The 27,086-nt window shown below is 35.7% G+C and overlaps 1 protein-coding gene across 4 annotated transcripts in view; it reads left to right on the forward strand.

The window, feature by feature from the left end:
- Mpp7 (MAGUK p55 scaffold protein 7) overlaps window positions 1-26,830 on the forward strand; it is a 227,482-nt gene extending 200,652 nt beyond the window's left edge. For all 4 annotated transcript variants that reach the window (XM_071599942.1, XM_071599943.1, XM_071599941.1 and 1 more), the window contains 5 exons: window positions 10,155-10,235; window positions 18,713-18,806; window positions 19,857-19,965; window positions 22,014-22,157; window positions 23,695-26,830. In XM_071599942.1, the coding sequence (XP_071456043.1) occupies window positions 10,155-10,235; window positions 18,713-18,806; window positions 19,857-19,965; window positions 22,014-22,157; window positions 23,695-23,874 (608 nt within the window). In that variant the 3' untranslated portion in view covers window positions 23,875-26,830. The remainder of the gene's footprint in view (window positions 1-10,154; window positions 10,236-18,712; window positions 18,807-19,856; window positions 19,966-22,013; window positions 22,158-23,694) is intronic.
- The last annotated feature ends 256 nt before the right edge of the window (window positions 26,831-27,086 follow it).

Below are 27,086 nucleotides of genomic sequence, written 5' to 3' on the forward strand. Positions count from 1 at the left end.
CTCTCTCTCTGGTGTACTTCAGTCAGCATCCTCAGACTTGAGCAAGGAGCCCCAGTACTCATGTCTCCCATTAAGAGTTTATCACAGTGTCATCCCAAATACCTTTGGAGGTTAAAAAAAGTTACCCCCAGAAACAGATCAAACTTTCCGTTGTCAGCCCCAAGTCTCACAGTAACCTGAGGTATTTTGGCTTCTGCTCTATATGAATGCTGTTATTGAGATCCACAATCGTTGAACTAAAACTCTGCTGGCTAAAACCTTGAGCAAATAGGTCAATTTATTCCTGTGCACTTCAGTTGCCCTATTTACCCTTGCCTTTCAGTTCTTTGGGTTCCTGGCACTTGAATTCTGAGCTGAGTATGGACTCTGCTTTTTGGGCAGATGCCAGACCTTTCTAACAGAGAAATCATCTCCCTCTTCTCGATAACTTTTTATTTCTAGCAGGATCCTAAAGCTTTGTTTTCTGTCCCGTGGTGTCAGCCCTGCTGCCATGACTGCCCTTCCTCGGCCTTCTGCTGGCAGTTCTTAACATGCTGACTGAGCCCCGATCCTCGGTGGAGATGCACTCTTGATCTTCTGGTGGGAGCTTCACCCTCAGGATGTTCCTAAGCCAGAACTAGATGTAGCTTCTCCCAAGGGCACAGTCAGGAAGGGCTCATCTTTTCTTGTCGTGTGTCTCTCCTTCACTCCTGTATCCTCACTCTGCAGATTCTTCTGGGCCTTGAGTAAATAGCAATTCAATTACTTTGGTAACAACCTATTCTGTCTTTTTGTTGCTTTTTACCACTTAGCAGGTTTCTTTACTACTAAGATCTAGCTATACTGTTTCACCACCCTCTCCTGCTTCTGGATCCTTTCTAACAGTCCCCCTGAGTTTTTAAGTTTTCGTTTGTCAAGTGGGGCCTTTCCTTCTCCATGATGTGGAATGCCATTAGCTAAAGGCTATGCATATATTATTGCCTTCAGTCCTCAATATGACAGTGTAGTAAATACTTTTATGCACCCATTTTTATAGATGGTGAAATAAAGTACAGAGAGAAGTAATAAGTAATCTCTCCCAGGTTCCACAGCTGTTAAGCTGTGGTGTGATCAGATCCAAGCCACTACAGACCAGAATCCACTTGTTTTTGTTTTTGTTTTCTTGTACCAGGTGATTTAGTCAGCTTTTTTGCTGCTGTGACTGAAAGACCAAAGTAGAACAACTGTAGAGGAGGAAAGGTTTGTTCAGGGGCTCATGGTTTCTGAGGTTTTAGTCCATAGAAAGTCAGCTCTATTCCTTGGGGGCTCAAGGTGAGGCAGAACATAGAACCATCCTTGCAGAAGACTGTGGTAAAGGGAACCAGCTCACGTGATGATGAGAAAGCAGAGAGAGAGATTCCACTCTCCATGTACAAAATATATACCCCATAGCCACGCTCCCAATAGACCCCTTCCTCCAACCACACCCCACCTGCCTCCAGTTACCACTCAGTTAATCCCACTAGGGATTGATTCACTGATTAGGTAAAGGCTATGACTCAATCATTTCTTCTGCAAAGCTTGTTGCATTGTCTCACATGTGAGCTTTTGGGGGACACCATATCTAAACATAACACCAGAGATTGAACCCAGGGTCACTTAACCATTGAGCCATATCCCCAGCCTTTTTTTTTTTAGTATTTTTTATTTTGAGACAGCATCTCCCGAAGTTACCTCTGATTTCACTAAATTGCTAAGGCCACCTTTGAACTTGCTATCCTCCTGCCTCAGCTTCCTGAGCTGCTGGGATTACAGGGATGCACCGCTGTACCCAGCTAAAACCCTCTCCTGTCACTATGGAGTATGGCTTCCAATCTGCAACATCAAGGATACGCTTTACTTCCATGCTATATCCAAATATTTTATTTTTCTTCTTTCCTCATTGACTTAGGGTCCATCCATTCTTTTTCCTGACAAAGACCTCCTCATTTTGTGAACATTGGATCTGAGTCCTCCAAAAGCATCTATCATTCCCCTAAATCCAGCCCCCTTCACTACCCTCAGATTCTCCACTGCAGCCCCCAGGTTGGTGCAGCAGGCTTGCCAGGCTCTTCTCCCTCTTCCTCACATTCATTCTGCATACTACCTAGGGGGAGCCCCTTATTGCACACATTACTGTTTCACTGTCCCTCTTTACAACTCACTGATGAATTTCTGAAGTATTCTAGGCTGGCTTTCCTGGGCTTTCCCTATCAAATCTGCAGCCCACTTGGGATAATTCTCCTGATACCAAGGAAGGTTCTGTTTATGCCAGAGCTATTTGATCTGTCTTCAGAGCTGAGAACTTACCTTTTAGTTGTTTTTTGATAGCCACAGACAGAGGCAGCCTTGGAGAATACACCAAGGAAAGAGCCCTACTAACCTTTCCCCTCTGACCTCCAGCCCCTACTCCAGGGCCTCTCAGACTGTATGTAACATGCATTCCAGTCACCTAGGGATCTTACTGATATGCAGTTTCTTGCTAGTCTGAGATGTGGTCTGAGAGTTTATGTTTCTAACAAGTTTCCAGATGCTGCTGGCCTCCTTAATGAGGCAGTGCATTGAGCTTTTCACCTGTCGCTACTGGTGATAACGCAAGTGCCACAAGGCACTAGCACTGTGCACACAGTGGGTGAAAAAGCCTCATTGCTGTGGTCCAGCAATGTGTTTAAGTGGGTTCAGTTGCCATTAACTTCTTTGGTGGGTCTTTGCAAACTGGCTGCCGATTATTTTGACCTTTTTGGGGGTATCACCTTTCAGTTTTGTGCTCTCTCGTGCCTGTGTTACGATGATGGCTAAAACTTTGGGTTTTATCCTAATCTGTTCATAATTTTCTCGGTGATATTTTGGGTTTGCTTTGCCTGTTTTGATCAATTGATTCATTATTATTTTTAGCTTTTATTTTGAAAGCCCTGAAGGAAAAATAACAAACTCTTTAGCCCCATTTTGGAGCAGTGGCTGATATAATGGAGTATTCAAATTGATAACAGTCACCTTGCAACAGAACAGATGAAGAATATTAATCTTATTCTTTTTGTCACATCATATTACATATCATACCTGGGGAATAGTATATATCTTGTGTCTATGAAGAATTAAGAGAATGATGTAAACATGTTATGTTCATGTAAACTTCTTAGGAATGTTTCTATTTATGGAAGACTTGTAAACCTGCCAAAATGCCTGTACAGGTGGAGGCTTGCACATCTCCCCTGGTGCCACTGAGGAGCCTCAGAGTGTGTCCTTCCACTCCTGTCCACTCTGTGGCCTTCCATGCAAAATGAAAGTGGAATCTGGTGACTGCTCAGGATAGTTTTATGAAACTGTCCTTCCAGAATGTTCCCTTTAATTAGATTTCTTCCATATAGTCACTGCTCAGAAAACCTTTCTGCTGTGTGTCTGGCATCTTTGATGTAGCAGAAGTTTAGTTTGTTGCCTGAGGAAATCTGCATCTGTGAGGCAAGGTAGCATAGAAGGAAAGAAACAGGCCTTTGGGGGCCTTACAGGCAGAGCCCCAATTCTGTTGTGCCTGATCATGTGACACCAGTGTCATTCACATTCTCTCTGTCCTTCAGTTTCTCCATCTGAAAAGTACCAATGATAAGAACACTTGCTTTCTAGACTTGAGGGTGAAACCCAATAATCTTTGCAAAGACTTAAACCAATTCCTAGGAGCTAGTAAGGTTTTAATAAAAAGCAGTTCTTTATATTATCTAAAAATACTAGCAAGATAAACATGAAATCAAGTGTGAGCAGGCTCTAGCTGACTTTGATCTTCAGTGTTCAAAACTCATTTAGCAGTTTATCATCTGAAATAAGTAAGCAAGCAGGGGATACATGTTTTGGAAGCTCTATCTTGCTCTTGAGTTGACTGTTTACTTTCATGATCTTGTAAAAAAAATTGTATACTTGGGATATATTTTCATGACATCTACAGCAGAAATATATCCAGTCTATCTCTACCCAGTGGTTTCAAAGCCATTGGGAGTAATGATATTTGCCTTGAAACTGTTAAATGAACATCATTGGGGAGGTGCATACTATTTTCTTTATATTATTACTATAATACTGCATAATTTTTATTCTTGGATCTTATGTTGAAGAAATAAAGATAGACCAAGTTGTTACTGTGGCATCATCATGGCATCAGAAGACTTTGAACTTTGATTAGAAGCATTTAATCTTCCCTTAACGTATGATTCCTGAGGCACATTTTAGCCATAAAACATGTCCATGATAGTTTTCTGTTAAATTTTCTGCTTTTTATTTTCTAAAAAGTGTTGTGAAAACTGTCAGGCATTTAGTATGTTTTCCTACACTGACAAATTTTATCTTTAGTAAAATCTGACTTTTTTCAAAGTGAAGTAATAAAGTCAAATAATGAGGGGGCGCTGGGGAGAGGAGCAGGAAGAAAGTCTTGGTGTTAAAAAGCTACTAAAACACTTTTTGTGGTCTAAGCCAAAACTAGAGCTGAAATTCATCTTGTGGATATTCAGACAATTTGCGACTTGTTCTGTCTGGTTATAAGAGGAAACTAATAATAAATCTTTCCGTATATTTCACATTTCTAACTTGAGCATTAAGTACTGTTCTGCCCTTCTTTTGTGCTGGATCTTACATGCTGCCTGAAGACTGCTTTTCAGAGGTCATTTGAATAAATAGACATTTATAAGACTGTCATCGTTTTTCCATAAAACGATGATGTAACACAGTCTCCCACATAAAGCAGAGACGAAAAGTACTCTCTCAGAACTAAACATGAAGGTTAATAGATGTCTTAGAATTTTCATTGCTTTTGTTGAACTTCCATTGAAGGCTTGTAGGAATTAGTCTGCTCTGGAGGATTTTATGTAGATAACCATAAAACCAAAAGTCATAATTAAATTTATGAGTGTGTGATGCATTTAAAATTATAATCCTTGTCTAGAAGAGGCAAATATGCTCTTCATTAGAATCACAGTTGGCTTTTGATGCCATTGGTCTTTTTATACTCAGGCTTAATTTCTGGGCCTAAGTCATGGAGCTGTTCATTCAGCTGATTTTCACAGAAGACTGACTGCCAGCCTTTGCACTGGACACGTGGACTCCTTAGTGAACACCACAAGCATTCTTGCCTTCAAGCCATTTACATTCTAACGAGGGAAGATAGACCAAAACCATATTTGTAATAAATTAATGATAATGATAGAGCCACTTCTATAGCTGTTAGAAGGTGGTAAGGCTGCAGAGGAAATGATAGGGCAGCCGGTTATGGGGGAATTAGGATTTTGGAACCAGGACATGATAGATTTTGATTCAGGATTCCTGTTGCCCTGCTGAAAGGTTACATTCAGAGCAGGTTCTGAAGGAAGGTACTCAAGCCCTCTTCTACTTAACTAAGGAAGATGGGCATGATTGTATCTTGACCTTTTAATTTTATTCTCCCTTTTACCATAGTTCTGAGATAGAGGTGAGGCATATACTTAAGCCAGTCTCTGTAAGTCTAGGGCAAATAGCTGGTATGGAAAAAATGATGCTCTTTCAGCAAGCTTTCTGCTCCCTTTTTGTGTCCTTTTTTCCTTCTTTTCTGGAAACTAACATTACAAACTGATGCTTCATTATTAACATTTTTCTCCCATTTGAATGCAACAGAGGCAAGGAAATCTGAATTTCTATCAAGGCTTCTTAGAACAGCCAAGTAGCTATACTTTTTATAGAGTTTGATTCCAAAGGAACTTTAAATTTAGTTTTATAAACAGACTTGTCACTCTCGAATGCAATAATCCAGCCACCCACTAATATGATAATTCTAAGACTGGGTCAAATGTACTAGCGTGTGTGCTTTTTTTTTTTTTAATGCCTAGAGCAACCAGATAGTAGTGCTACAATATGATAAGTATACTATAACACATGTCTGATCTGAGGGATACCTAGAGATTTTGTTTGATTTATCTTGTAGTAAATCAAATGAATAAGTATGCTTTTTCAGGTAACAAGGCAGTTTGAATATTTATTGCAGACTCTAGTAATTCTTCTACTTTTCTCTGGATTGTAAGAGCAACAAGTCTGGCCAATATCATAAAAATGTCTATAGGGAATTGTGGAAGCATTTTCATGTGAAGCAGTACAGATACACTGGAGGTGAGCACATAATAAAACCTACATTGATGTCAGTAGCCTTCCATATAATGTGCTATTTTTATGTTTACAACAAGATATACAAAGATCCTAAGATCTGAATAGTATTTTGTCAGAGCAACAGATACTTAAACCCTTGAGTTGTTCAATTCAGTACTCACCAGCCATCAGAAAAACTATGCCTAAATTCTAAGCCAGACATTTACAAATAAAAAATACTTTATGCTCATTGTTTGTAGAAAGCATGTCATTTGAAATATATATAACATACATAAATATATATCTCACATTTCATTGATTACAATAAAAGTATTTTCACAATAGTACTATAATAATTGCTATTCTAGCAAATACTTATTCATTCACTTACGGTCTGCATGAACATATTAATATGTAGGTGATTGAATCTCCAAAGTACAATGCCACAGGCATGGCCTGAGACATTTTTTTCTTTCATGTAAGAATGGTGAACAATATTTTAAAGCCCTCTCAGTGCACTTAACAGTAGTTTGAAAGTACTTGTCTAGGTACAGGTTTTATTGCCTCAGTGCTTTTTATACTCACTTAGCTTTTTCAATGTCTGTTTCAGATTCAGGAAGTAGATCTCTTTGGGCACCATATTACAGAATGAAAAACACATCATCTATGAATTAATTTTGAAAGTGTATTGTGCCAGCATTCTAATAAAAATATCCACCCCTAGCATTTGCTACAAATAATAAGCACTTACACATATTTGTGGTATGAAAAGATAAAAATCTGAAATAAAAATACTTAACCTCTTGTAATGACAATAATGTCAGCTGATTTAGGGGGTCCTTTGTGGAAAAGGTGTCATGTGTCTAAATTACCTTTCTACATAAGTGAAATCTGAGAATTTGTATATGATTTCTTAACCTTTTAAGCTAAAAATGAATGTTTGCAGGTTGTTAACAGTGACTGTTTCCTTAAATGTAAAATTTAAAGGGAACTTTACCAGCATCACTTTATTGACACTTTAAGTGGGCTATATTTCTTTGGCTAAAATGAACTTTTTTTTTTTAATAAATTCACACTTGACACATTTGCCCACTTTCAATAAGGAGTTATAATTAAGTTGAAATCATCAGCATTCTTTTGAAAAGATCATAGAGTAAAAAAAAAGGACACAAAATTTTTGAGCAAACAGAAAGTCTTTTTAATACTACCTAAGCCACATTCCAGATGTGTGACCTTCTGAAAATTACCTAACCTTTTGTTGTCTCGGTTTTCTCATCTGTGAAACAAGGATAATGATAGCTTTCTTTTAGGGAGGTTTTGAAGATTAGTAATGGTGTATGAAACTATGTAACACATGCCTGCCACATGAAAGGGCCTCACCTTGTCCTTGTCATCCTCATCATCATTCCAAAGCCTGCTGTCTGCACTTTAAAGATGTGCTATGTAGATTCTCTCCTCTGCTTCACTTTATCATTAGCAAGTGCAGTTGAAAACAAACTAAAATCTATTTAGCTGTGTATATATAAATGTATTTCACCTATTGTAAAAAAAAATGTTATGTACTGAAGGGTGAATTGAAGCCATCTCATTGAGGAGTCATATGAATAAACCGCAGTTTACATCCTTAAATTGCCTGCAGTGTAAATAGCCTTTGTATTCTATATACAAAATTGCCTACTAAAATTATTGCAAAAAATGAGAACCTAACCACAGAAGGGGGATACAGAACAGGAATGTTCTCCTTTCAATGTCAAGAGAAACTGTTAACTTCTCTAATATGGGTGGCAGAATTGATTCAAGGGCCCTGCAGGGAAAATGCTATTTGTAGGTCTGCAAGACAGTTTTATAGTGAAAATGATTGAATTTATGTCCCTATTTTAAGCTTTTTGCAACAGTGCTTCTACCTTTGAAAGTGACAATCTAGAATAACATAATCTTGACATATATGAATGTGTATTCCATGAGTGTTCGATAAAGTAAATTCATTTGTAAGGGCTGAATTATAAAATTAACATATGGAGGCCAAAATTGAATACTATCAAAATCTAAGGGTATCACATTGGAGAGGGAATACTTTTTCCTGTAAATGCAAACACTTGTAGTTTTTCTTTTCTCCACAGTTAAAATAAATCTCTCTCCTTTTAATGTAGATATTAGATAAGAAGAAAATGCTAGTCACTGAGCAAAGTACCTACACTCTAGAGCTGAGATCTACTAAAGAAATGCTAAATTCACATCATTTCAGGATATCAGTGGGATGCTGTAGTGTTTAAAACGGAATGTTGAGAGCCACTGTCTTATTAGAGAGTAAGAGGAAGGTGCTAGAGAATTAATACTTGGCAACAGTATGGGAAAAGGTGGTATTGAATGACCACCAGGGCGACAGGTGTTTTTATACAGGGTGCTGGACTGAGAAGTACAGTAGAGAAGGAAGGTGCAGTTCCCAACTCTGCCACTTTATCTTTGTTCACACTCTTCCCTCCACCCAGAATGCCCACCATACTCTTCTCTGTCCATCTGCAAGTCCCTCTGTGTTAGTCAGCTTTTCATTAGTAGGACCAAAATACCTGACCAGGAACAACTTAGAAGAGGAAAAGTGTATTTCAGACATTGAGTGCATGGCCAGCCAGGTCCATTGCTTTGTCCTGAAGCAAGTGGCATACCATAACAGAAAAGCATGCAGAGGAAAGTTGTTAGCTCTTGGCAGCCAGGAAGCAGAGAGAAGAGAGGGCCTGGGCGCAGGATATAAGCCCCTACTGACCTACTTCTTCCAATCATGCTGCACCTGCCTAAAGTTATCCAATAATCCATTCAGATTATTAATCTACCCAATGGATCGGTCCACAGATGAGGTTGCAGCTTTCATCATTGCCCCAGAACCCCAACAATGCATCTTGCTGTATTAGGGACCATGTTTCCAAAGCATGAGCTTTTGGGGGAACACTTCACATCCATACCAAAACACCATCGTTGTCTGACTTTAAACAGTGTTCTTTTTCAAAGAATCTTCTGATCTACCAGGTTGGACGAAGAGGTGGGCAGTGAGATAATCTCAAGTACCTGGGCTCTGTGCTAGGCACTGTACATAAGATCTCATTAATTTCACCCAAGAACGGAACATTACCACTCAGAACATCTGCGCAGGTTCAGTGTCTTCACCTCCCAGGAACACAGGAGAGGGAATACTGGGTGGAAGAGATGGGAAACGCAGCTCAGGCCAGGTGGGCGCTATAGCCTGTATTCTCTCTGCTGCAGTACATAGTCCTTAAATGGACCCTAATGGCAGTGCTGTGAAAAGCATTTCAATAGAAAAGTAATGCTGGCTATTTGGGGCTTGTGCCCTTCTAACTTTGATTTCAGACTCCTTTTTGAAACTGCCCTTTGATTTTTAGTATTTTAACTGGTTACTTTCTTGGAAAGTAGAGTTTGTTTAGTATCTGTTATAATTACAACATTTACCATATGCCTTTTGCTTCTTGTTGATGTTCAGTATGTATGGGTTACTTGATTTAAATGTGTAAGGCCTTTGCAAGTTTTCAAATGCTTAAGGACTAACCAAAAATATATAGTATAGGAGAAGGTCTTGGCAAAGATAAATGTGGCCATAGTTTTGCAAATTTAAAATGCATAGTGGAATTTACATCCCAAAGAAAGTCAAGGTCAAAGGTCATATTTTATTAAAATTTAAAAATACTTAGAATTGAAATTATCACTATGGGAACCATTGTCCAATTTTTTTAGGTGCACTTATTTTTTAGGATCTTATGTGTACCATTAATTAATTGTTAATATATTCAGATATACTTTGAGTATTTTCATGTAAAGTACTTTTATCCTTTTTTGAGGAAGAGATCAGGATTTAAATTTTAAAAGTAAAAAGGCAACGAAAGAAATTCTAGTTTTCTTTCTTTTTTTTTAATGTACAACTTAACTAGAAATACCTTTTTACTTGGAGTACAAGATTGGATCCATATTTTCAGTCTAACATACAGATTCAGATCAGTTATAGAAATGTTTAAATAATGTTTCATTTAGTGAATTTCTCTTGTCTTGTTTTTCAGGTCCCGTAGGAGTGGGTCTGAATGAACTGAAACGGAAGCTGCTGATCAGTGATACACAGCATTATGGTGTAACAGTGCCCCGTGAGTTTTGTACTTTTCAATGCTACTGTGACTGCACTAGTAGGGATTGCTGAACACTTAGAGAGCATGCACCCTCTGGACCTCCCATCAGCCTCTAGAAGTGTGCAGTGACATTATCCACATTGTACAGAGGAGGTAACAGAGGTACCAGGGGTTAAGGAATTGTCCCTAGATGACACGGATGATTGGTAGGATATTTGTTAATTGCAGCTTCCCTACTTTTAGAATTTTATGAGGAATTTTACTTCACAGATAACATCAACTTATTATTTACAAATTTTCTTCTAAGTAAAAGACTCACTTTTCTATTTCCTAAAATAAGTGCTAATATTTTCCAGAGTTTTTCTCCAGTTTTACGATTAGAAGGAACAAACCACAGAGAACTGAAGGAGACTTCTCATAATATGAACCTTTCTTAATTACCTTTTATATGTAGTAATTGGCAGATAGTGTTAAATGGGCTTTTCATGGCCATATAGACCAAATATGGTAGGCTTTTTTTCAGTACACAGAATTAGATCTATTTTTATAAAAGTGGTTTTCATAGGCATTCTTACAAATGAAATATGATGCTTGAAACATTTTGATCTCCAGAATAAATGCCATTTGACTACTTAATATGTTGATGTTAGAAAGCTGTCTAAAAGGCTAAATTGAAATGTTGGCTTTTTCAAGTGGTTTTAGTAATGTTAGAAAAAAAAATCATTTGTCTATTGCCCTTAGCAATGTTCTCTAGTTTTGGAAGAGTTCAACTTTATTTTAAAATTATAGTTTTTTATTACCTCAAGTTACATCTTGTTACTACATTTTTCCAAATTATTGTTTGTAATCATTTTCAGCCGTAAGTTATAGGACTGCTGGTTTCCACCAGGGAAATGTGAAATTAGACAGTTTCTTCCCACCCCCACCCCCCCGCCGCCCCCTTTAATTCACTTCTCTTACCTACTAAAGTTGAATTTCAATTTACAGGTAACTAGAAAAGTATACAAATGGTTGTTAAGCTTACAGGTGAGCAACTATAGAAGAAACCTGAGATGCAAAAACAGATTACAAAGGAAAAACAAACTTCAATTTCCTACTGTAGATTCATCTCCATTGTTCATCTTAATTTATGTCGCCCTCCCAACAGTGGTGTAAGATGGGTGATATTTTCTCTATTTCACAGAGAAGGAAAGAGTGCAAAGAGTACCTGGACTCATTCATAGCTCAGTCGATGATAGTTGCACTTGGATTTGAAATCAGGTGTTTTGACAGCACTGCTTATGTTCTTCTCCTGTGTTTCTCTAGCAATGCTTTCAAACTACTTACTGAAAGCCCAGGGAGCAGTAAAAACTGTAGTGAAGATGATAAATATCAATAAGGCCCTCTATCAAATGTAACCTTCTGTACTGGTTTTGGTGTTACCAAAGGCCCTAGAACAAGGCACTTTGGCTTTTAAGTGCTGAGATAACCTGTCTCCAAAATTGTTATAGAATCAGAAAATATCTAGAAAGATCCTGGGGCTCAGACTCTGAAAAAAAATCCTCAGAGTATTTATTTTCCACTCTGATCCACTTTAAACAGGTATTAATGTCACTGGGTCCCCAAATACCAATGGTTTCAGACATGCCTAATGATAAGAATCTCCTTGGGGTTGCAAGAAAATACATGTCTGAGACTATGTTTATAGCAAGCATCCCAGGTCATTCATAAGATCAGACATGTTTGGAAAATATAACTAGAGCATCAATTAAGGGTGAGGTAGTTAATTTAAGAAAAATATATTTTAAGAGTAATTTTGAAATTTCATTGTTTTGCTTTCTAAAGTACTTTGGGCAGACTCTTGAATATTATAGAAAAAAATATTGAATATTAGAGAAAAATTATTGTTTTGATGATTACTAGTATTGTTTGATGCTTAATACTACAATTCTCCTTTCTGAGACATATAACATCCACGAGAATAGGTAGAATAAAAGAGATGGAACTCTTGTACATGGCTGATCAGAGTATAAATTACCATTTCAGCAAACTAAGTGGCCATATCTACTAAAGCTTCTCAAACACACCGTATGACCCAGCAATTCCATTCCCAGATATACACCCAACAGAATTGCATATGTACAAAAGACATATATTCAGATATTCTTAGAAACATATTTATCAGAGTTAAAATTAGAAACTACCCAAACACCTATCAGAAGTAGAATGGAAGCCAGGCAAGGTGACACACGCCTGTAATCCTAGCAGCTCGGGAGACGGAGGCAGGAGGATTGCAAGTTCAAAGCCAGCCCCAGCAACTTGGTGAGGCCCTGAACAACTTAGCAAGACCCTGTCTCAAAATAAAATACAAAAAAAGGGTGGGGATGTGTCTCAGTTGTTAAGAGCCCCTGGGTTCAATCCCTGGTACAAAAAAAAGAAAGAAAGAAAAAAGAAAAGTAGTAGTAGAATAGATAATAAATTAAGGCATATTTACACAATGAAATACTAGAACACAGAAAAAAGTAGTACACAAATACACAGACCCATACAAATGAACCCCACAGACATCATGTGAGTAAAAGGAAGCAAGCACAGAAGAGGACCTGCATTATTTCTCCATGTTTATAAATATAAAAGAGCACAGCAATATGTGCCCTTCGAAATTTTGAGGAGGGAAAAATTGACCAGTAATTTGTGGGTGTTGGCAATTTTCTGCTTCTATCAGAAGTGCTCATTACAGAGGCATGTTTGATGTGTGAAAATTCATCAAGCCATATATTTATAAGTGTATATATAACTTTATGTGAACTTTTCTTTCTGTATATCATACTTGGGTTTTTTAATGTTCAAAATAAATACCTAGTAGTTTAGTTGGCTTTCTGATGTTGATTTCCTGGTTTTGACAATGTGCTGTAGTTTTATAAGTCCTACCATAGGAAGCTGAGGGATGGTTGCATGGGACCTCTCTGTGTACAATTTTTATAACTACTTTTGAATCTATAATTATTCTGCTTTTTAAAAAATAAGCACAATCACACAGTGTTTAACCCTGAGATACATCCTGAGAAATGCAATGTTAGGCAGTTTCCTCATTTGAACTTTCACAAGCTAAGTTGGCTGCGTCACTGGACAATATTATCTTATGGGAACACTGTTGTATGCACAGTCCATAATGCAAAATGTCTTTATGAAGCACAGGACAATATATAAACATATAAAGGAATTCCAAATCAGGTTAATGCTATTGTTGTTGGGCTAAAATGGCTGAAAAGTAGTTAACAAAAAATATTACAGTAGATCTCAAATATTGAGTGGATTCTAGAATCTCTATAGTCTGGACTTTGGGCACTCTTATGATTTAAGAGTCAACCTCGCCACCAAGTCACTTTCTATGGTTTCCTTGAAAGCAAATATCACAAATTTTGTGTTTTTATGGATTTCCAAGTACCTATGTTTTAGAACACTCCTTTGTCCACAGGATGCCTTACTTAAAATTTCCAAACTATAAATGTTTTGAATGAGGATACCAGTTTTAAAAAAAAATTAATTCACCATGGTTATTATTCTGGGATTTTGTTGGGGACAAGGAGGAGAGGCTAGAACTTGTTCTATATGCATTTGATTTTTGTCTTAACCTATAAGCGTAGTGGATCAGCAGTCACGAAGTAGTGGCCTGCTATGGCCCATCTTTCCCTTTGAATCTCCTTGTCCTGTGAATTTCTAGGTCCTTCATTCAGAATCCCTCATTGTTACTGAGTTCATGAGATTCCCAAGGTTGCTCATTTTAATTAGACGCTGAAATTCTTCATCAGTAAAATAGCATCAGACCTAGCTAATTCAGGTTGATTATGATACACAAACACTTTGGTTGTAGACATATACCTATGTAGTATGTTCAGTAACATAATAAATATCTTAATTACTACTTCATGTAGTTCTAAAAATATTTTTAACCCTCTAGGGGGACTCCATGTGTTGGGAAAGTGATTTTAACTGTTGTAGATTTTCAGTCAGCATGTTCTGCCAGTACAGTTGGATAAAGTCAGTCTTTGCTTAGTTAATGAGAAACAAATGTGTAGAAAATTCTATTTTGATTTTCTGCAAGACTTTATCTTAAGCCTACCATTTGCTCAGGGAACAATAACAAATGGTGGTAACAAAACGGATTAAGTGATAAATGAATATAAACCTTAATTCTAAAGCACAGTATCATACTAATTTTAATCTTTCAAAGTCTTAGATACTTATACATACACCCAACAGAACATTTTTGTGCTATGAAACTTATTCTTAGTTTTTATGATAGAATAAAATGTATCAGTATCAGTACTTCATCCAGTTCCTGTAAAGGGTGTGACATTCCATAAAGAATAACACTGCTTCTGGGTGCGCCACACGTGGAAACAAGTATGAAAAACTGTTTTCAAGAAATAAGAACTTTGTAGGAAAATGTGCTTTCTAACTAAACAAAAGGGAGTTAAAATTTTGGATATAATTTAAATTAATTGGGTTTTATGAATCCATTGCTGTTTGAATTAGCTTACTATTTCCCCGACTTCTCACAATTTTATAACATTATTTAAATACAATTAAAATAACTGCACATACTTTAAATATGATGTGATCAGTCTTAAATACATATGCACATGTGAAACTATCCCCACAGTCAACATAACAAAGCATTTTTATCTCCTCAAAGATGTCCATGTGCTTTTTGCAGCCCATCCCTCTACTCCTATTGCAAGGCTCCTGCTGGTCTGCATTTGGCCGTGTGGGTCGGTAGGAATTGTTAGTACTTTAAATTGAATTACACAGCATATACCTGCTGTGTTTCTATTCAACATGAGCTTGGGATTCATTCATGTTGTTTCATAGATCATTAATTGATCCATTTTCACTGTTGAATACCATTCTTTTTATGGAAATACTGATTTTTTTAATCTATTTACCTATTGATGGATATTTAGAAGTTTCTTTCCCCACCCCATTTTTGGCCACTGCAAATAAAGGTATTATGAGGTTTGTATACAGGATTTTTTTTTTTAAAGAGAGAGATAATTTTTTTTAAGAGAGAGAGAGAGAGAGAGAGAGATTTTTCAGTTTTCGGTTTGTCACAACATCTTTATTTTATTTTTATGTGGTGCTGAGGATCGAACCCAGCACCCCGCGCATGCCAGGCAAGCGCATTACCACTTGAGCCACATCCCCAGCCCAAGTATACAAGATTTTTGATGGTCGTATGTTTTGTTTCTCTTGGGCAAGTAAGTAGGAGAATGACCATGTATCTGTGTCTTAATATGTAATATGCTTTCTTATAGGCTTATCAGCAGAAATGTACTAAGGTATTTATCTTTTACCCATTTTAGGGTAAATCTCCGCCTTTTAATGGGTGTACAGAAACCTTAAGCATTTATTTAACTATAAAAATGATTGCGTTGTTTTTTAACTCATTGTTTTCTGTATTTCATTTTCTTTTCCTTCCTTTTCTGCCTTCCTTTAGATTATCTGAAGGTTTTTTAGTATTCCATTTTAATCTACCTATTGGCACTCTGGTTTATATCTCTTTGCAATAGTTTTTTACTGGTTGCTTTAAGGGATTATAATATACATATCTAACCATTTACCATCTATGTGGAGTTAACTTGGCATTGTTTCACATAAAATATACAAGACTTGCAACCATGTAATTCCCTTTTCCCCTACCTTAATCTGCTGCAGTTATTGAATATATTATATTTCCATACATTGAAAATTCTATCAATCAGTAGTAAAACTTTTACTGAAACAGTCATATATGTCTTAATGGACTTAAGAGGGTAAAAGTGGACTTCGTTTGGATTCAGCTATTTGTTCTTTCTTCATTCTTGAAGATCCAAGTTTCTTTCTTACCGTTTCACTTCAGCATTTTAAAATGTCCATTTTTCCTCTTAGAACAAGGGGCTGATGAATTCTGTGTTTCTCCTCATCTTAGAAAGTCTTTATGTTGCGTTTATTTCTGAAAGATATTTTGGTTGATTTATTTCATTTCATTTATTTCTTTTATGATTTATGAAAAGAAATCTGTGATGATTTTAAATAATTCTTCCCTTATGGGTATTATATTTTCCAGTTGACTTCAAAATTTTTTAGTTACATTTGACTTTTACTGATGTGATTATATGTGTAGGCATGATCTTTTTTTCTGAATTTATCCTGTTTGGGATCTGTTGAGCTTCTGAAATCTGTAAGTTTATGTCTTTCACCAAATTTTAAAATTCCAGAATCTGCTCCAATATAATTTTTCTCTCCTTCTAGCACCTAATTACACATACAGTAGACATTTCAGCATTGGGATTCATTCATGTTGTTTCATAGATCAATAGTTGATTCATTTTCATTCTTGATATGGAAATATCAATATTTTTCTGTCTATTCACCTGTTGAATCCAAGTCCCTGGAGTTCCATTTATTTTTTTTCAGTCTTTGTTGTTGTTGTTCAGATTATACAATTTTTTAAATACATATTTTTTAGTCATGGGTGGACACAACACCTTTATTTGTTTTTATTGTTTTATGTGGTGCTGAGGATCAAACCCAGTGCTTCAGGCATGCTAGGTGAGCACTCTACCACCGAGCCACAACCCCAGCCCCAGATTATATAGTTTTTATTGATCATCTTCAGGTCACTGGCTCTTTTATTTATTATCTTCTTTCTGCTACTAAAACCATCTTGTGATTTGTTTCTGTTATATATTGTATCTTCTCAGTTCTAAAATTCTCACTTGGTTCTTCTTTTATAATTTCTATTTCTCTACTAAGACTTACATTTTCATTGAATTCAAGTGTTTCCTTTTACTTTATGAAGCATAGTTACGATAGTTGCATTAGAGTCTGTGTTTTAACTTCTGGGTCTTGCGGTTTCCATCTGTTATCTTTCCTCTTGAGAATGGTCATATTTCCTTGTTGTTTTTTTTTTTTTTCACAGAGAGAGAGAGAATTTTTAATATTTATTTTTTAGTTTTCGGTGGACACAACCTCTTTATTTTATTTTTATGTGGTGCTGAGGATCAAACCCAGTGCCCCGCAAATGCCAGTAAGCACGTTACTGCTTGAGCCACAACCCCAGCCCTCCTTGGTTATTTTATATTGAACAATTTTGGATTGCATTCTAGGTATTGTGAGTGTTATGTTATATTAACACTAGGTCCTGATCTAAATTCTGGAAAATATTGATGTATTTATCTTAGCAGGTAAACAACTGCCTGATACTAAGTTCTGTCTCATTTATCTTTGTTGATTTGTATCTGTCCTGGTTCGAAGACAAGTCTGAGATTGTATACATAATTCAAATCCAGCTCAGTTCTCCAAGCTTTTCCTACACTGTTAAGGGTGTGTTCAGTGTTTTCTATTATGCAGGGTTTAGACCTAGACTTGAGTATTCTAATCTCCGGTTCACTTCTTAAAAACTTTACTGTGCTGGTTTGAATCTGAACTGCATGCGTAAGGGCAAGAGTTATTCTTAGACTAATGGTTGTTCATATCTAGAGTTAAAGTATTTCCTTCTATACTTTCTCCCCTCCTGGATTTCCTACATACTCTTTAACCCAAAATGACTTGATTTTTCCCCATCCCCTTTTTTTCTGGTCCTTTCACTGAAATTGGCAGGACATCTATTGGAGTTTAGCACACATTCCACTATGATTCTCTTGGAGTGATTCCTACCCTTGGGGCAAACCTAGAAAAAAAAATAAAGCTAAACTTTTCCCCATGCAGATTGACCCGCTTCCACAATCTTACCTGTTTTATTTATTTTTCAGAGTACTCAGGCAGTTGTCCTGGTTTCAGAGGTTTTTGTTGTAATCAGTAGGACTGTGGTGTGTTTTTTACTTGCCATATCAATAGAAAACCTTGAGTTTTGTTGTTTGTAATTAATCCTGCATTTTCTGCTCCATTACAGTTTACTGAAAAATAACTAGAAAAATTACTGGAATATTGGAAGTTAAATAATATTCTAAGAGGGTGCTGCTTATAACTTTGCCAAGGATAATGAATAGCACATAGAAGTATTTGACTTTATCCAGTGTAATAGAAAGCATTGATGACATAGTGCTGTGTTAGGAAGGTAATAAGATAATTTCATAATTTGTAACTAGTGGGCAGCAGATTTTCTTCAGTGAATGAGGATCAATAAATAAAGATGATGAGCATATTATTTGCAAAAGAAAGGAGTTTTCCTCAAAGTGTTTAGGATACCACTTTTATTTAATTATATTAAAAAACCTTCAAATAATGAGTAATAGCACAGACACACAATGCAATTGAATTTTACTCAATTTTCAAATTTTAATATCAGTAGTAAAATCTGCATTTGACACTTTACTATATTTTATTAACTAATTTACTTATTTATAAGTTTTTTAATTCCATGTAAGATAACTGCTTCGATTATACATGATCATTTCTTTAATATTTCCTATACTCTTTTTTTAAAATCAAGTATGAGCTTTTCTAAACTTTTTTTTTTAATCAACTCACAGATACCACCAGAGCAAGAAGAAGCCAGGAGAGTGATGGTGTTGAATATATTTTCATTTCCAAACATTTGTTTGAGACAGATGTACAAAATAACAAGTATGTGAAAATTTCGGCAAGTTTTATATGACTATTGTTTTTAAGCATATTCCTATATATCCAGCCTGTATATCCACTTAGAGTTTTGCTGCATTTGAAAATGTATTTTACTTACCACAGTATTATTTGAAACCCATATAAAATGACAATTCAGTTATTAATTTTTACCAATATTTACCCCTTTTTAATAACTAGAACTGTTACGTTTCTGTTAAGTTAAACACATAGGTATTATTTTGCAGTATGAGGGAAGGTTTGACTGGTGTCTTATTGTAACTTCTTTCCAGCCCACTGATTTAATCTTAACATGTAATTTGGGTGGAATTTTATTTTTTAAATTGGTGAACAGCTACTCACTATATCCCTAGTCCTACAATCTGTTCCATACACACACATTTCATTCTTACATTGATACTTCAAGAAATTGAAATAAGGTTAAGTTGTACACATACCATCTTCTCTAGCGAGCTGTAAAATCCCACCCCCAACACTGTTTGGGTTTTCCATTTGCTTAAGCATGACTATTTTAGGATGATATCAAAAGCAATGTGTGTTTTAATGCAGGATTGTGGGATTTTATTGAAACATCGAAATGCTTTCTTCGCATTTGGAGCAATGATTGTGTTTTTATAGCACATAATCGGCTGCCCTGATTCCATTAGCCACCACCCAGCTCCTGTAGTTCTGAAGCTAAGCTTGGTTACTCTGTAGTATGCAATGAAATTTCAGTAGTTTCTATTGTTTGGCTGATTCATGGTTTTATTGCATTGCATTAGTTCTGAAAAAGGGGTGATGGAAAACATTAGAGCTCTACTGGACTGAAGTACTTTTTTTCTGCTTAAGTGTAACACAAGCAAGTGTTACTGATTTGAAAATGTAGAATAGAAGATTTTTAAAAATTGACATTCTGAAGTAGTTGGCCCTATTTATTCTATTAAATATGGTAAAAAATTAAATGTTAAGCAAAAACGTCTTTTACCTATGAATTATATCTTGCCACATATGAATTTAATTCACAAATGATTCTGATGAGCCTCTAATTTTCCACAGGTTTATTGAATATGGTGAATATAAGAACAACTACTATGGCACAAGTATAGACTCAGTTCGATCTGTCCTAGCTAAAAACAAAGTTTGTTTGTTGGATGTTCAGCCTCATGTAAGTAAACAGTTGAATATCTATAATATTGATAATTGTTTCAGGCTATAAAGAAACTGATTAGAATATTGTGTATTTAAATCTTGTTTAAATACATGCTCATTGTAAACATATCTTTGATATTGATATTAATCTTGAATAAAGAAGAGTAGTAATTTTAAAAAAAAGAAATATTCAGAACACTTGCAACCCATGTACTCTACTGCACTTCATGTGAGCATTTTGGTATAAGGTAAATATAAAGTCTACTCATCAGTGTAATTTGATATATCTTTTGTGGGGGTGGGGGAAGCCCACAATATAATTAGGAAATAGGAGTGGAGGGAGCTCAAAGATCTGTGTTTGTAACTCTCATTTATTTCCAGTCAAGTTCAATGACTTTTAAATATTTCTGTGTATTTCATATTTTTAAAGAATACATTATTACACATATGATGTATTTTTTTAACCATACGATTTATTTTTATTTTTTTAGTCATACATGACAGCAGAATGTATTTTGACACATAATACATACATGGAATGTACATACATCAATCATAATTGTCTATTCTGCTGCCCTTCCTATCCTCCCTACTCCTCCCCTCCTATCCCATCCTTTCTCTCTATCCAATCTAATGTGACACACTTTTTTTTCTTTTTCTCATTACAACATCATATATGTATTCTGTTTAACAACGAGGTTCTCCTTCCATCTTCCATGTGATGTATTTTTTATGTTATGTATTATTCTAAGTGTTTATCATTTTTAACAGTGGACATTTGGTTCTCAATCCTCTGTCTTTGATTTGGGTCTTGTAAATGTCCTAGAAACCTAAAACCCCTGCTAGAGCTATGAGACTTTTCCCAGGAATTGTGCTGGGCAAGATCCCTTTAACAGTTGATCTTTGTCACCCTGGGGTTTTTGTTTTGTGTTTTGGTTTCTTTTTTCTTTTTTCTTTTTGTACTGGGGATTGAACCTAGGAGCACTTAACCACTGATCCATATCTCCAGCCCTTTTTTTGTATTTTATTTAGAGACAGGGTCTTGCAGAATTACTAAGGAACTCACTAAGTTTGCTGAGGTTGGCTTTGAACTTGTGATCCACCTGTCTCAGCCTCCCAAGCCACTGGGATTACAGGCATGTGCTGCCTCACCCAGCACCTGGGAATTCCAGACTGAGGATGCCAATGGATGAAGCCATTCACTTCCTTGTCAAATCATATATGTTCCCACTGATGCCAAACCCATAACATTTTCCTGGTCCTCCAGGGGCCCTAGATTGTCCTTCTACCAGTGGTGGTACCCTGAGGCACATAGCCTCCACTGGATCTGTTTATTCCTGGATCCTCATAGTGCAGTTTCTGCCTCTCCTCCTAGTGCCTGTAGCACCCCTCTGTCCCCTGCCACCTGCACTACCCCCACTCCCCACACTCCCTCTGCTGCCTACACATAGCCCATCTGCCTATCCTTTAGGTGACGCCTATCATTTATATTCATATTTTGGAAGGATCTGACACACAGTTCAAGAACATTCCTCAGCCCTCACCCTTCTGTCGGTTACCCTTGATGATAGGTGAGTCCCCAGAAGCAGAGTGTAAATAACGTAAGACCCTTGATGAGGGAATGCTGGTGCCATCACAGACAGCAGGGGCCGCCTTTATCACTCCCTCTTAGGGGCAGGTGAAGGCCAAGGACTCCTGCTTGAGATCAGGAGAGGGCCATAGGGATGGTCAGGTGACTTATTATATTATTAGTACTGTTATTATAATTTACCCCGTCACATCTTTTTGGTATTTGCTCTAAAAGCCAGTTTCGTGGTGTTCGTAGCTACTTGTGTTCAACATTTATGATGATGTATTTCAGACATTTTTTAATGAAATTTGCATTTTCCAGCTTCTTTTAGAGAGGAACATTTGTCACCTTCAATTGTTAATAACTGATTGAATAATACATCAAAAGACCTACTGACCTTAATTAGAGAATAAGTTTAGAAATAAGTTAAGAAAATGAAATAATTCATGAGGTTATGACGAAATACAAGAAAAAAATTCTTTTCTTCCTTGTAGACAGTGAAACATTTAAGGACCCTAGAATTTAAGCCCTATGTGATATTTATAAAACCACCATCAATAGAGCGTTTGAGAGAGACAAGGAAAAATGCAAAGATTATTTCAAGCAGAGATGACCAGGGTGCTGCAAAGCCCTTTACGGTGAGTACCAAGATATTAGTGATGGTATCTAAGCAGTGCATAAAAGCACGTGCATCTGTGGCTACTCAGGAAGGCTATTAAAGACAAAGCTGTGATTCAAAAATCTGTAAAAGGTAGAATTGTCTTTATGTACATATTTTGAACCATTGCACTATTAATTTCTTTTTGTAATTCTGTGAATGCAGCTTCATATTAACTTAAAACTATTTTTGTATGTTATTATATGTATATATTAGATTTTTCTAGGCCAAGCATTTATTAAAATTAGGCTAATTATTTTTCAGATTAGCTTTACATTTAAAGATAAAAGTACCCAAATCAGTTACTACTCTTTCTTAATAGTCTAAATGAAAAACGTAATAACTTCCTTTTTCTCCTGGTATCATATTTAGCACTATAAAAAGAAAAGGCACCATTTGAGGAGAAGACTAGTAGACTGTTATTTTCTAACAGTGCTATTCGTATTTCCTAGGAGTGTTATTGGAAATAGTGACTGTGATATGTCAATGGATATGTTGACTTCTGGCAAGTCTTTTTATTGGTTTTGTTTTCAGTCTTATCAAGATAATGTATTCTACCTTTGGATCAAAATAAGTAACGAAGTTAAATGTTAAGAACACCCCCCCTTCTATTTAACTTTAGTCTCTGTTAATCTGTGTACTTTTAATTGTGATTACAAATACAGATTTTGTTTATGATTCACAATATTTGATCTTTTTTCAAAATGCTAACAGTATCTATCTATGCTGAGTAGATGTTAACATATGATATTAGTTACTCAAGGTTCTTGATTAACACTAACGTTAAATTTTCTATTGGGAAATCATAGGTGACATTGCAATGTGGGTTCTTAAATTATTTCAATAAGTGCAATATGAAGAATTATTATCTTGTTATAAATTTAAAGTTTATTGGTGAAGATAAATGATAATATGTTCTTGGGATTTGTCTCACTAACCTTTATGTATATACTTACGTAGCCTTAAGTTTTATAGCCAGCTAAAATAACTTCCTGATGTCAAAAAATGTGGCCATGTAAGGCTCTTGAAGCACTTCAAATGAGCCAAAAGAGGGAGATAGTAACTATTTTTTTATAACGTATCCAACCATGAAAATGTTTGTGTTGTAAATTCCTTCCTATGCATAAACATAAATAATGCCACAAACCAATGCAATGAGTCAGCAGTTCTTTTTCCCCAAGTAGCTATTTTAATAACCACATAACCATGTAATGATAAGTTAGTGACTATATATCCTGAAATTTAGTTAAGGTGGGAGTTTTGGATCTTCTCAGAGGAGTTTAGTTATAAGCAGATTAGAGAAAAGAATATTAGAGGTTATGACATCTGAAGAACTAGTGGTTAAAGAAGGTAATTTTTATTGTTGGATGAGGTGAAAGGCTAAACCCAGAACAGTATTAGGTAAGGATACTAATGCTAAAAACAGTATTAGGTAAGAACTGTAGAATGTTTACATTGGTGTGAAATGATATAAGTGCCTGGTTAACCAGTTTTTTAAAAAATACTTCCTTTTGTAGGAAGAAGACTTTCAAGAAATGATTAAATCTGCACAGATAATGGAAAGTCAGTATGGTCATCTTTTTGACAAAATTATAATAAATGATGATCTCACTGTGGCATTTAATGAGCTCAAAACAACTTTTGACAAATTAGAGACAGATACCCATTGGGTACCAGTGAGCTGGTTACATTCATAATTACAGGAAATTTCCACACTTGTGTGTGTATGTGTTGTTTTGTTTTTAATAGAATGCATAATTAAATCAGTTGCCATTTTGGTGGTAGAGTTTTTTAATTATATCACTATCATAGATGTATAATCTTTGTAAAAATTGAATAGTAGTTTAGTTTGTGTCTTTTCATGGCCTTATTTGAAATACATGTGACTCTAAAATCTAACAATCCACCCTTGCTCAATACTATATTCTGAGCAAAACTTTGGACCTTCCAGCTGTCTTTAATATATCTCTATCTGCAACGTGAGGTTGAATTTTTTTAAAGAGATACAGCTAGAGACAAAATAGATAGACGTTCTGTACTCCAGCTGGTCTCAGATGTGGCCACTGCCATTCAATCTGTATGTCCGTAGTTGAAGGTATTAACTGAACAGTTTCAAGAACCTCTACAGACATGTCAGCTCTGAATTTTCAGATGGGTCACCATGACTTAACTGGGCTGACAGTTAAGACATAGTCTTCTTACTACTTTAAGAGTACAAACTTTTCTTATGTCTACAAAATACGTTCACAGTGTGTACATTTTAAAATCTTAGAGGCGTAACTGAAAATTTACCTTGAGTGAGTGACCTCATGTTATAATTTTAGAGTAGTCCTTACGAGTATGTATCAGTGACATAACATGTAAGAAGGGAAAACAGAGGTTTTTTTGTTTTTGTTTTTGTTTTTAATACAGGGGTCTCTCTCTATAACCCAGGCTGGCCTAGAATTTGCCATCCTCCTGCCTCACACTCCCAAGTAGCTGGGATTACAGGTGTGTACCACTACACCTGGCACAGACAGTAGACTTTTAAAAATTATTGTAAATATAACTCATAATCTTTCCATATGGTGTTAAGAGTGGGGAAGAAATAATTATAAAGGATAGTTTTATTTGTAAATTCTCAGAAGACATTGCTGGAGTCACCAAAAAGATATTTTGAGAAGGCTTTGTATTTTCCCAATAAATTATAAAAATGTTATTCCTAAACTATGTAAAATATGTTTTATATGTTAGTGATACAGTTAAAAAATGATCATTTTTCCAATTTGTGCAGTTGATCACCATATATGTAAATTGTGCTCTGTTTTAGAAAACTTTTTATGTAATGTAACTTTTGTCACCAGATGATTCTGAACACTGGCCATATACCATCTTAACCTAAAGAAGTATAAGAAGGGCTGGGGAGTAGCTCAGAGGTACAGCACTTGGCTAGCATGCACAATGCCTTGGGTTTGATCCCCAGCACCACAAATAATAATATTAATAATAAAAGAAGAAGAAGTAGTAAAAGAAAGACCCTTATATTGTAAAATATTTAAATGGTATCTCTCGTCTTTCTTTGGTACTATTGATCTTCAGAAAGTGAATTATATAATTCAAAATACTACAAATGTCTATAAGTTCTGTAAGAGAACGTGTCCTGCTATTCTTGCATGTAGAAAGATCTTGCCAATCAAAACTCACTGCATCTACGACTTTCATACAAAATAATTATTTTTGTCACTTTGTAAAGAATTTAGATGTCACATTTAAAAAATATAGAATGTACTAAAATTTTATATATTTATGAAATATTTGAAAGGCATATTTTTTTAATTATCAAATGGGGCTCTCCATAAAATAAATTGACTATATGTAAAGATGTCATAAGTTAAAATAGTAGTTTTATAGATCAAGGTCAACATTCCATGTAAATATTTGACCTTTACACAGATAGATTCACAAGTACATTATATATACACTGCACATTTGGTAGCATTCATCACTGGATTTATTTCAGACATGTCTAATTACATACTAGAAACAGGAACAAAAACTACTTCAATGGCCCTGATACATAGTCACATCCGAAGTAGTCAGATATTCAGACTAAATCGTATTTAACAACACAAACCGAGTGAGTTCTAAATTTATTAAATAGCAAGCCATTTCACTTAAAAAAAAATGAGGGAAAGGTTACCAGATCTCATATTGTAGCCATTCTTAAAGTTATATGGCTTCTCTTAAGAGAAGTGCAAGTCTGGTTTGGGTTGAAAGCATGGAATCATGCTTTGAACATTGGCTAAAATTTCCAGTGAAATGAGACTTCCTATAAAAAGAATGGTGGGAAATGTATAATAGTATAGGCAATCTTCTGAATAATTTACTCTGCCCTATTTCTTTACTCTGAAATATCTACATGTTTTTTTTCCTGCATTTCCAGATAAATGCCTTAATTCATTACTTTAGGGATAGAGATAGTGGAGGGTAGTGGAAACAGTCCTTCCAGATGGTGGTGGTGATGGCTACATTCTGAAACTACAACTCTACAGACCTTTGTCCTTTTTTAGACCAGAACTGGAAAAAAAGTTTTTAAAATAATGAAAAGAAGGGCAATTTGAAAAATCAGGTAGTATACATAGCCTTATAAGTGGTGTTTGTGGGTCCTTAGAGATTGGGTTAAAATTTAATAAGGCAGGCCAGCTCCAAGGACTTGTTGATAACTGTAGCATAAATTGGCCTGGATTCTGTCCTCCACCTTCATCCACCATTGCCCCTGAGGAAAAGAGCACTATACTCCCAACATGGAATGTCAGCCACGATTTGACAGAAGGGGATGATTAATTTTCAACTGTGTGTTAAAATCCAGAACCAAGAAGGAAATTCTTTTGTCTCATGATTGACAAATTAGTTAAAAATAAAAAAGGTGCAATTGAAATACAAGTTTTGCAATGGTTTTACTGGTCAGTATAGAAATTCTTAGTATCTTTAAGGCTGACATTTCTTGTATTGAGTAATGATTGAATGTATCTAAATCTGACAAACTGTAAACTCAGATTTATGAAACTATGTTGTTAAAATATTCCTGAAGATAGATTTTTATTATTTATTTTCTTTTGGATAAGAAAGGACAATGGAAAGCCCTTGGTTTTAATAAAGTATCTATAAACAGTATGCGTACTTGAAACTTCTTTTTGCACTTGAATATTCAGTTTATACTATTTTCCATGGTAGGACAAATTCTTTTCTGCTGTGATATGAAGTGATTTATTTCAACTTGGCATGTCTAAAATTAAGTTTTCTGATTTTTCAAACAATGCTTTTATCAAAATTGTTGGAGTCACCAGATTCACTAGTCTTGCTCTTACCCATAAGTACCACAGCATAAAGATGTGGAGAGAGAGAGTGGTTTGGATGACCCAGGACCATC

Source organism: Marmota flaviventris, chromosome 12, assembly GCF_047511675.1.
Source record: "Marmota flaviventris isolate mMarFla1 chromosome 12, mMarFla1.hap1, whole genome shotgun sequence".
NCBI lineage: Eukaryota > Metazoa > Chordata > Mammalia > Rodentia > Sciuridae > Marmota > Marmota flaviventris.